Here is a 12,838-nt window from a genome sequence, read left to right on the forward strand (position 1 = left end):
CACCCGAAGGTTGCAGGAACAGCAACTCATATTCCGCTTGGGAACCCCGCAGCCCAATGGTATCAATGTAGATTTCACAAGCTTCAAAATCTCCCCTCCCCCTACCGCATCCCAAAACCAGCCCAGCTCGTCCCCGCCTCCCTAACCTGTTCTTCCTCCCACCTATCCCCTCCTCCCACCTCAAGCCGCACTCCCATTTCCTACCTACTGACCTCATCACGCCCCCTTGACCTGTCCGTCCTCCCTGGACTGACCTATCTCCTCCCTACCTCCCCACCTACACTCACCTTTATTGGCTCCATCCCCGCCTCTTTGACCTGTTTGTTTCCTCTCCACCTATCTTCTCCTCTATCCATCTTCTACCCGCCTCCCCCTCTCTGCCTATTTATTTCAGAACCCCCTTCCCCTCCCCCATTTCTGATGAAGGGTCTAGGCCCGAAACATCAGCCTTACTGCTCCTATGATGCTGCTTGGCCTGCTGTGTTCATCCAGCTCTGCACCTTGTTGTCTCAGATTTTCCAGCATCTGCAGTTCCTACTATCTCTTTTAAAAGCAATCAGGTTAGCTCCACTCCTTTTCTTTCACATATTCATACAATTTTTCTTTGAATATTGCAGTTGTATCTAGTTCCACGACCCTGTCAGGAAGTGCATTTCAAATCGTAATCATTCATTGTCTAAAGATTTTCACAATGTCACTTCTGGTAAATGACAGGGTTGGGAATACTGAGTGAGTGTATGTATGAGATGAATCATACAGACTGGCCTGGGCTGGTTATACAAAGAACCAAGAGGTGGCTAGATTTTCCGTGGAGTGGCAATCTCACATAGATCACTACGCTGCTCATTTTTCACATAAAGAACAAGCTCCACTTTTCTGACAGGAGGTTGTGGTTACAGCCATACTTTAACTCTGTCAGAACCCACATAATGCAGGATCGTCAGGGGAAGGCAAACCATGTTCCAAACAACAGAGACAATCAATTTGATAGGTCCAGTGAAAGGGTAAACACATAAAATCAAGTGTGAGGTAGAGTGCCGGGTGGGTAGGGGGTATGCATCTTGATGGTTAGGGTGCCTGGTGGGGTACACTGACAGGAAAAAATGGTAAGGGGGCCAAGTAAGTGATGGAGTGTTCAGGATAGATCAAGTTGGATGGGACATACTGAATACTAGGGTGGAGAGTGAGGTATTGGGTCCACTGGGCAGGGTTGGTCTCAGGACCCAACGGACAGGGAGATTGTGGGGAGAATGGTGTTGGGCCTTTGGTGGAGTCTGACATCGGGTCCAAGAGCAATGCAGGGGTTTCAGGTCCAATGGTCGGGCAACATGCTGAATTGCATAGGTAGAGAGGTGGTGTCTGGTCCAGTGGCTGTTGTCAGATCCTGAGGGGAAGTCTGGCGGTTGGGTGGTGCCATGTCAGGGTCTGTGGGAGGTGTAACTTGTAGTGGGAGTAGGTCAGTTGGACAGTTGCTCAGGAGTTAGACTAAGTTTAATAGTCTATCTCTTCTTAAGTAACTACTTACTTACCTGCAATGGTGCCCTCAAACTTCTACAATTTAAATAGATACTTTTGGATGGTTCCAGGCATAGGGAAATTTCCCAACAGAATCTTCAATTTCTGGGCAATTACCTCACATTCTTTACAGAAATGATTAATCTGGCCATTGGAAAATCTAGGCAGATCAGAGTTGGGCTAATCTCCCATAAGACCCTATCACATTGGCAACAACTGCTTAAACATTTCTCAGGAAATGAATCAGATCTGAAACCCAAACAGCACTTGAATTAAATGCTGCTAATATACTACCGTGGTGCCATCTTTCAGGACATTATCATCATAAAGCCAAAGTGCACAACCTTGCACTGAAAGATAAAAAGTACAATGGAGTCTTGATTTAAGCAGTGCAGACACTCCTAAGAATGCTGATAAGAGGAGTACCTCCACTGGAAAAGCGGAAGTTCAAGCAGCATCATGGCAGGGCGGACGAGTGGCAAATCAAACTGGTATGGATAACATGGGATTATTATGGAGAGTGAGAGACAAAAAAGGGCTCACAACAGAATTGCTTTTTGGCCAAGTTATTTTGTGTATTTGAGGGTAACAGAATAACATAAAATAGACGGTTGAGGGGAAGGAGACAACATTTTAGTGACTTCCTAACATACCAGCTGTGAACTCGACATGTAACTGATGAAGAAATTCTTGACTACAACAGAAGTTTCCTGAAGGTGTTCTGAGTGTAACATCAGGAGAGATTATCATTCTTACATTCTCTTCTCTTATGGAGAGGAAAGCAGAAGAATGGGGTTGAGAAATATATCAGTTTTGATCGAATAGCAGAACAGACTCAATGGGCTGAATGGCCTAATTGTGCTCCTATATCTTGTGGTCTTATAATTTAGGAGAAGAGCTAAATTATGTTTTAAATTTGCTGAGGAGTTGAATAAATACTTTGCATCTGTCTTTACAGTGGAAAATAATAGTAACATTCCAAAAATACTAAATAATCAAGAGGCAAAAGGAGGAGGGGAAATAAATACAATAGTTATCACTAGAGAAAAAGTACTAGGGCAAAAAAAAGTCCCCTGGACCTAATGGGATGCATCCAAATACTCGGTTAGTTTCTTAACCATCTCCTGTGGTTGCACACATAGGCGGCCATTGCTGATCTTTAAGGGGGTCTATTCTGTCTCTAGTACTCTTTTGTCTTTATTGTATTTGTTGAAACCCTTCATATTCTCCTGAACCCTATTTGCCAAAGTTATCTCATGTCCCCTTTTTTTTCCTCCTGATTTCCCTCATTAGTATACTCCTACTGCCCTTATACTCCTCCAGGGATCCACTCGATCCCTGCTGTCTATACCTGACATATGCTTCCTTCTTTGTCTTGACCAGAACCTCAATTTTCTCTGGTCATCCAGGATTCCCTACTTCTAACAGCTTTGCCCTTCACCCTAACAGGAACATACTGTTACTCGACTCTCGTTATCTCATTTTTGAAGGCTTCCCACTTTCTAGCCTTCCCTTTATCTGTGAATATCTGTCCCAATCAACTTTTGAAAGCTCTTGTCTAATACCATCAAAATTGGCCTTCCTCCAATTTAGAACTTTAACTTTTTGATCAGGTCTAGCCTTTTGCATAACTGTTTTAAAACTGATAGAATTATGATCACTTGCCCCAAAGTGCTTCCCCACTGACACCTCAGTGACTTGTCCTGCCTTATTTCCCAAGAGAAGGCCAAGTTTTGCTCCTTTTGTAGGTTCATTGTTCCTTGAAAGTGGAGTCGCAGGTAGACAGGTTAGTGAAAAAGGTGTTTAATACGCTTGTCTTTATTGGTCAGTGCCTTGAGTATAGGAGTTGGGAGGTCATGTTGCAGCTGTACAGGACCTTCGTTAGGCCACTATTACAATACCGCAATCAATTCTGGTCTCCCTGCTATAGGAAAGATATTGTTAAACTTGGAAGGGTTCAGAAAAGATTTACAAGAATGTTGTCAGGGTTGGAGGGTGTCAGCTAAAGGGAAAAGCTGAATAAGCTGAGGCTATTTTCCCTGGAATATTTTACCTTATGTAAAATCATTAGCGGCATGGATAGGATGAATAGTCAAGGTCTTGTCCTCAGGGTAGGGGAGGGCAAAACTAGATTTGAGGTGAGAAGGGAAAGATTTAAAAGGGCCTTAAGGGGCAACATTTTTGGGCGGAGGGTGGCGCATGTATGAAATGAACTGCCAGAGGAAGTGGTGGAGACTGGTACAGTTACAACATTTAAAAGGCATCTAAATGCATATATGCACAGAAAGGATTTAGAGGGATATAGACCAAATGCTGGCAAATGGGACTAGATTAATTTAGGATATCTGGTCAGCTTGGATGAGTTAGATCGAAGGGTCTGTTTCGTGCTGTACATCTCTATGACTCAATGACTCTAAGTGGCAACAGAGATAGTGGATACACTGGTAGCAATCTTCCAAGAATCCTTAGATTCTGGAAAAGTTTCAGGGGAATGAAAAGCTGCCGATTTAACACCTTTATGTAGAAAAGGGAAGGATACCAAAAAATCACAGGTAACTTAAGGTCAATTAGCATTTATCATGGGGAAAATATTAGAGTATATTATGAAGAATGTAAAAGCAGATCATTCAGAAATACATACTATGATCAAGCAGAGTCAACATACCTTCGTGTGGGGAAATCATGCCTGACAAATTTATCAGACTTGTCTGAGGAGGTAACAAGCAACGTAGATAAAGGAGAAGCAATGGATGTGATATATTTGAATATTCAAAAGGCATTGGATAAGGTATCAAACGTTAGGTTACTTAATGAGATAACAGCTTGTGGTGCTGGATGCTGTATATTAGCATGTATAGAGGACTGGCTAACTAATAACACATAATGGTTGAACATGTGAAATATGCAACTTGAATGGAGGACCTGAATATTATTTAAGTGGAAAAAGACTGCAGAAACGACAGCATAGAGGGATTTTGGAGTCCTCACCAATAAAACACAAAAAACTACCATCCAAGTTGTAGATAACAGGGAAAGCAAATAGAATGGTGGCCTTTATTTCAAAAACTATAAAAACAGGGAAGTCTTGCAGACACTATACAAGGTACTAGTTAGACCACACCTGGAGTATTCTGAGCAATTTTGGTCCACTTATCTAAAGAAAGATACACTGGCATTGGAGACAGTCCAGAGAAGGTTCATTAGGTTGATCCTGGGTATGGAGGGACTGTCTCATGAGGACAGGTTGAGTAGATTGGGTCAGTACTCATTGGGAGTTCAGAAGAACGAGAGGTGACATTATTGAAACACACATGACTCCTGACAGGGTAAATGCAGAAAGGTTCTTCTCCCTTATGGAGACTCCACGACCAGAAAGAGTGATCTCAGATTAAGAAGTTGTCCATTTAAGACAGATGAGGAGGAATTTCTTCTCTCACAGGGTAGAATTCTTAATCATTGAAGGCTGTCAAGGCTGGATCACTAAGTATATTCAAGGCTGAGAAAGACAGATTTCCAGTCATTAGGAAATTAAGTTTTATGGGGAAAAGACAGGAAATTGGACTTGAGCATTATCAGATCAGCTACGGTCTTATTGGATGGTGCTGCGGACCAAATGGGCTGAATGGCCTACTTCTGCACCTACATTTTATGGTCTTATGGTCTCATATATAATGAAATATACAAAAATATTGCTGAATAAAGACATATTTTGTTGAAATAAACCAAGAACTGCAGTGCTGGAGATCTGAAACAACAAAAATAGAAATTGCTGGAAAAACTCAGCAGGTCTGGCAGCATCTATGGAGAGAAAACTGAGTTAATGTTTCAAGTCCTGTGAACCTTCTTCAGAATTAGAACTATATTGTGTTGAAGTTTTTCATCTTGCACTCATCAAAGCAATTCATAAGAAAACTAGTAAAAGCATAAACCAACTCCTTACTCTAAGTTTTTTTTACATAATGAAAGTAGCATGGACAACTGGGACCCTGATTGGGAGAGATATTACCATGGAGAATGTAGCGGTTATGATAACATGTCATTCCCAGGCTTCCATTAAACTGTAAACCAGGCAAGTGGACTCTGATTGGTCAGGCATTGTCCTGAAAAACAAACTGATAAATGGCTAATAGTTGTTTCATTGAGTTGAAACCAGCGCAGTGCATGCATATGTTCTTTCTGTCTATAAAAGAACAAGGCCTCGTGTATTAATATGTGTGGCTTTCAGTACAGGCAAAGTGGACCACACTGCAAGCCTGACTGACAAACCTCAATTGGTTGCCAGTGCAATTCCTCGCACATTCGGGATAATTCAACAATTGCTCTCTAATGTTGGACACCGTGTTGCAAGTTTTATAGATGTAGGATGGTTTTGTATGGTTAGTAACTTGCTTGTTGTGAACATTAGGATATACTGTTTGATATAATCTGCTAGACCTTTGGCATTATGCTCAACATACTTGGTATCACACCACCACTAAAACTCACAAACCACATTGCTCAATTGTGAGATACCCAGAACATCTTTTTGACTTGATGGCAGCATCCTGTTAGTGGCAAACGTCACTTGTGTTCCATAGCAGCAGTAAAAACTGGTTAGCTTCACCTGTTGTTCCAACATATCAGATACCTTCCAGAGTTATCTGAGGCAGACTGTTTACTTTTCAGGACCAAGAATCACATATTGTCATATTTATCAAAGAGTGGCAGATTGTATTGGAAAGGCATATCCCTTCAGCTGTTAGTAATAAGCAAGGCATTGATTTTACCCAAACAACCTGCATTTGCAAAACTCATAACACATTATCTAACATTAGATGGGATTCTGCAATTGGACAACATTTACTGGATAGTCCTGAATATGCAAAGAATTACACTAACAACTATTATTGGTCAGATTTGAGCTGAGATGTACTTGTGTGTGCTGGGAGCTACAGATAATTAATACACAGCATCCTGTTCTTTATAGACCAAAAGAACGTATGCACGTGCTGTGCCTGTTTCAACTTACTGGTTCATTTCTCAGAGCAATGTCCTACCCAATCAGAGTCATTCTGCCTGGTTTAAAAACTAAAAAAAAGCCTGGCAGTTAACAGTCAATCATTATTATTTAATACATTCTCCATGGCAACACCTCTACCAAACTGAGTCTGCTTGTCAGCCTATCAGGACACTCCTCTCGTAACTATATAAAGTTTGGCTTTTCCTGTTATTGGTATTCTTGCAAATTATCCAGATGAGTGAGTTCTGTATGACCAATCAACTAATGGTAAAACCTCAATAGTTAATTTGAAAATTCAAATCAATCCTCTTTGTTCATCTCCTCAATTCTTCCTGCCTGCCTTATTTAGCAGCTACCTTTGCGATAATGGGTAGACAAACCTTCTACTATTTTCTTGAAGCCTGAGATTGCCATGAGTTTATATTCAGATAGTACTGCCTGAGAGACAGCATCCATCGAGGAATCAGTATCTAGATCTATAGGTTTAATCATTTCTGAAAATACTTCGGCTGATGAAAGTGAGGACTCCTGAAAATGTTCTTCAGTTGCTTCAGAGCTGCTGGAGAAAACAATAACATGGTTAGAGGCCAGGAATTATTTATGTGCTAATCTCTTATAGGTATTTTACTTTTACAAGGACAAAAATACTAGTTGGAGCTAAACATTTCTTGGGTTTGGAAACATCTGAGAGCAATGGTTTGTGCTGACTGAAAAGTCCTCAGCATCCATGACAGAAACCACAAAGGCCTTAGGAAGTGTCAGAGTCCACCATTGCCCTATTCCTTGGAAGAAAGTGCTTTCAAAAAAAATGTTCGTCAATAGCTTCAAAGAGTGATTTTCAACGTTGAAGGAACAAGTCAAATCCAAAGGAATAACACAGCATTCCTGCTACCAGGAGATTTGCTGACAGGGTATGGAATAAGTTTCCCTTCTGTTAAAGAACTCTTAAAAATGTCATTTCCATTGTTTTTGACCCATCAGCATACTGTGCAAGCAGAGAAGATGAAAACAACAATCCAAACCTAACCCCCCCACCCAGCAAGTCAGAACTAGTATGGAGGAGGGCTTTAACCCAATCTGTCTTCGGATAGTGAAATGCGTGTTATGTTTTTCCAGCATCTTAAGCTGCAAGTAAACCAAAGCTACTGAGATTGTGTGCTCTTCCTGTTACAACATGCTAAATGAACTTACAAATTAGAAGCAGAAGGCGGCTATTTGGCCCATTGGGCCCGCTCCATCATTCTTTAAGATAGTGGTTGATATATGTATGTTTGAAATTCAAGATTCTCATTTACACGGTTTGATTCCCTAGACTAACAAAAATCTATCTACGTCCTGCTTAAAGATATTTAATGATCCTGTCTCAACCAACTGCTGAGTAACTTTAAAACAGTGATGACTCTCTAATGAGAAGATGGGACCTTCATGGTAACGTCAGCTGGTACAGGAATTGAACTCACACTGCAAGTTTTACACTGCGTGGCAAATCAACTGCTCAGACAACCGAACTCCAATTCTAAAATTAAATTCCAAAACTATTCTGGTTTTTATATATTGCAATGAAATCGCTGCTCATTCTTCTAAACACCAATGGCAACAAGCTTAGCTTGTCAATCTTTCATCAACAGATACTTGCTCATTCTAGGTATCAATCTAGTGAATCTCTTTTGAACTACCTCTAATGCATTTACATCCTTCCTTAAATAAAGAAACTAAAATTGTGCACAATATTCAAGATCTGATCTTACCAATGCCCTATAGAACTGTGGCATAACACCGTTACTTGTGTTCAATTCAGTTTCATAATGAAAGATAGCATTCCAATAGCTTTCTTAATTACTTGCTAAATCTGCATACTAACTTTTTGTGATTCATGCACTAGAACACCTAGTGTCTCAGAATCTCTGAATCTCAGAATTCTGCAGCCATTCTCCATTTAAGTAATATGCTGCTTTTTTATTCTTCCTGCCAAAATGAACAATTTCACAGTTTCCCACATTATATTCCACCTGACCAATTCTTCCCATATTCATACCTGTATCTGTCTGCAACTTCATTATGTCCTCTTCACGACATACGTTCCTATCTATTTTTGTGTTATCTGCAAAATTTAGCTACCATGCCTTCGTTGACCTTATCTAAGTCATTGATATAAATTGTAAAAAGTTGAGGATTCCAGCATGAACCTGTGCAGCACTCCACTCATTACTGTTTACCCATCAGAGACCCATTTTTGCATACTCTGTTTTCTGCCAATCTTCTATCCATGATTATGTGTTACTTCCTATAGTCAAAATTCATACTTTGTGCAATAAGCTTTTATGTGGCACCTTGACAAATGCCTTCCATGTACAGTATGTCAACGAGCTCCCTTTTATCCACATAGCATGTTCTTCCTACAAAGAACTAATTTCCCTTTCACAAGACCACACTGATTCTTCCTGATTACTTTAAGGTTTTCTAAGTGTCCAACTACAATCTCTTTGCCGATCTATTGTAGCACCTTCTCCATGACAGACATCAAGCTAACTGGTCAATAGAAAACAGGAAACTATCACCCACCCTGTTTCTTGAAAAAAGGGGTTATATTTGCTTCTTTCCAGTCCGATGGAAACTTTTCATAATCTAGTGAAATTTGGAAAATGAATATCCATGTATCTACTACCTCATGAGACACCTCTTGTAAAACCATAGGACAAAATCCAGGAGGACCCAGGATCTTGTCAGTCTGTAGCTCAATCAGTTTGCCCAGTATTTATTCTTTAGTGATTGTAGTTTCACCAAGTTCCTCTCTCCTTTCCATCTCCTGATTCATGACAATTACTGGAATGTCTTTCATGTCCTCAAAAGTGAAGAGAGAAGCAACATATTTGTTCATTTCATCTGCCATTTCCAAATTATCTACCATCAACTTCCAATTCTCAAAATCTAGGAAACTAATACTCACTTTACTTAATATTTTCCTGTTTGAATACTTGTGGAAACTTTTGCTATCTGTTTTTACATTACTAGCTATCTTCCTCTCATAGTCTAGTCTCTTTCTTTTGATTCATCTGTTTGTCATACTCTACCATTTTTCATATTCCATTCAACATGACCTGCCAGCATCATTTTACATTTATCTGCTTTTTTCCTTAGGTCTGATACTTTCTTTAACTTAGTTAGTTAAATCTGGATGATGGGTCTTCCCCTGACAACTTCTCTTTTTTGAAGGAACATTCTTATTGAGTGTTCTGAAATATGGACCTTGAATGTCTGCCACTGTTTCTCTACTAATCTATTCTCTGTCTTAGTATTCTAGTTCACTTCAACTGCCTTTATTTAAATTTTTATCCTAGATCCACTTTTGTCCTTTTAAAACTGGATACAAAATTCAATGACATCGTGGTTGGTGCCATAATATCGAGCTGCTGATACCTATCTTTATTCTGAGGCCATCCTGTCACATTATACAAAACCAAGTCTAGTATCGCACCTGCTTTCTGGTTGTTTCTAGAATGTGATACTCTAAGAAGCCATCTCAAAATAATTCTATAAACTCCTGATCCTTGCCAAACTGATTTTTCCAATTTTTAAAAGTCACAAGATTATTGCAGTCTCTCGATCACAAGCGCCCAAAATTCCAATATTTTTTCTTATATATTTCATCCTACATTTTTGTTGCGGACTAGCTGTTATGGATTTTGATTTCAAGAAGGGAAGTGAGGGTGACTGCTCTCAATATCCAGGCAGTATTTGATCCACTGTGGCATTAAGGAGCCCTGGCAAAACTGGAGTTTGTGGGGGAAAGCTTTCCCCTGGTTGGAGTCATACCTGGCATATAGGAATGTGGCTGTGGTTGTTAGAGGTCAATCATTTCAGCCACAGAATATCACTGCAGGAGTTCCTCAGGGTAGTGTCCTAGACCCATCTCCATCTCTTCCATCAATGACCTTCCCTCCATCATCAGTTCAGAGGTGAGGATTTTGGCTGACGATTGTATAATGTTCAAATCCATTTACGATTCATCAGATACTGAAGAAAACCATGTCTAAATACAGCAAAACCTGGACAATATTCAGGCTCAGACTAACAAGTAGCAAGCAACATTTAACCATACAGTGCAGTCAATGACAATCTCCAGCAAGTGAGTATCTAACCATCACTTCTTGACATTCAAAGGAACTACCATCGCCGAAAAGCCCACTACCAGCATCTTGGGCATTACCATTAACCAGAAACTGACTGGACCAACCATGTAAATAATATGGCTACAAGGACAGTTCAAAGACTAAGAATCCTGCAGCACCTGCTGACTCCCCAAAGTCCATTCACCATCTGCAAGTTGCAAGGCAGGAATGTGATAGAATATTATTTAGTTGCCTTGATAAGTAAAGGTCCAACAATACTCAAGAAACTTGACACCATTCAGGACAAGGCAGTCCACTTGATTGGTATCCATTTTTAATGCCTTCAATATTCACTTCTTCCACAACAGATACACAGTGACAACAGACACACAGTGGTAGCAATGTGCACCATCTCCCAGATGTACTGCAACAACTTGCTAAGGCATCTTAGATTGCATCTTCCAAATCTACAACCTCTACCATTTAGAACGATAAAGGCAGCAGATACTTGGGAACACCATCTCCTAGTCACATGTTGTGCCGATCATTCAATGTGACTGGGTTAAAGTCTTGTAACTCCTTCCCTTAGAGCACTGTGAGTGTACCTACTCCACATGGACTGCAGTAATTCAGGAAGCAGTTCACCACTACCTTCTCAAGAGCAATTAGGGGTGGGCCTAAATGTCAGCTGAACCAGACAAGAATATCCTGCGAATGAATTTTTAAAAATCGGTTGCAAGGTATGATTGTTGTTTGTTTGTTTTTAACATGAAAGGGGAAAAGGTTTATGTTATAGTTATTTCTCCTTGAGGCTGGATGTAAAGTCCAACATTGACCGAGCAGTCTGGGTCATGTTCTCTCGAAATAATTAACTTTATCTCTCTGCCTCTCTCTGCGAACAGTCCCCTAAAAGTCAATGTCTTTGAACGAGCTCTTTGACATCTATCACAATATATCACCGAGTATCAAAATTATTCGGTAACCACCTCTAATGCACCCTGGAATGTTTAGACCAGGCCTATAAATGCAACTTATTGTCATTCTTGTATATTGGACAATCTGGGTTATGGTAACTTCTGCAATAGAATAATCCGCCAAAGCCCATTATTAGGACTGCAGACAAAGAATTTACACTGTGCTAAAGTAATACCTTTGGAATTGAGCCTTAGAGTTAACTTTTTTACTGGAAACAAAAAAAATCAAATTCTTTTCATGAGAGGATAATAAAGAAAATATTCATCAGTTCTCTGGAGCTGGGAATGCTGAATGTTACTCCATTCTTTGTATTCCCTTAGAGAAGGATGATAACAGTCAGAATAGAAGTGCATAAGAGCAAACATCTTTACAGCTGACGTCTAATATGACATTAAAATATTTACAGCTGTTGAATATTGAGCCAGTTAAAACAATGAATCTCTCAGCCCTAACTTGTGAAGTGCATCAAAATTTCAGTAGTGGCCACTTCCAAGAATACTTCATTATGGTGGCGCAGTAGTAATGTCACTGGCCCATTAACCAGTGACCAAGGTTAATGTTCATAGGATATAGGTTCAAATCCTAACATAGAAGATGCTGAATTCAAAAATTCAGTAAAAATCTGGAATTAAAAGCCAATCTAGTGATGACATGACCATGATTGTCATTTTTTTTAAAAATGGTTCACTAATGTCCTTACTTTAGGGAACAGAATCTACTATCCTTACTTGGTCTGGTCTACATTTGACTCCACACACAACAGTGTAGCCTAGTCAATGATGCTCACAACCTGTGAAGGAATTTGATAAAAAAATTAATCACACTTCCTAAACTTAGATTGCCTTCTGAAGGCAGAACCTACATTCAAGGCATGTTTGACATAGCAGAGGCAACTAATGCTGTCAGGGTGTTCGATGTAAAGAAGGTTGAGCGAAATGAAAGGAGGGTGTTCCTTTCAAATGAAATCCCATGCCAAGGGAAAGAAATGATTTTCTAAAGGCCAATTCAAATAAGTGTATGAGGAAATTAAATCTATCCAATTTCAAATAATTGCTTCCACACCTCTCCTGATGTCACTTTGATGTGGAGATGTTGGTGTCGGACTGGGGTAGACAAGGTCAAAAATCACACAATACCAGGTTATAGTCCAACAGGTTTCTTTGAAGACACAAGCTTTCAGAGTCTTACTCGTTCTTCAGGTTGGATGAACACAACAGGCCAAGCAGCATCATAGGAGCAG

The 12,838-nt window shown here is 40.0% G+C and overlaps 1 protein-coding gene across 1 annotated transcript in view; it reads right to left on the minus strand.

Annotated features, from left to right (window-relative positions):
- Positions 1–12,838, minus strand: part of lrguk (leucine-rich repeats and guanylate kinase domain containing) — a 121,788-nt gene that overhangs the window by 2,539 nt on the left and 106,411 nt on the right. The window contains exon 19 of the mRNA XM_048609989.1: positions 6,895–7,073. Within this exon, the coding sequence (XP_048465946.1) occupies positions 6,895–7,073 (179 nt within the window). The remainder of the gene's footprint in view (positions 1–6,894; positions 7,074–12,838) is intronic.

The sequence above is a fragment of the Rhincodon typus genome, chromosome 22 (assembly GCF_021869965.1).
Source record: "Rhincodon typus isolate 14 chromosome 22, sRhiTyp1.1, whole genome shotgun sequence".
Taxonomy (NCBI): domain Eukaryota; kingdom Metazoa; phylum Chordata; class Chondrichthyes; order Orectolobiformes; family Rhincodontidae; genus Rhincodon; species Rhincodon typus.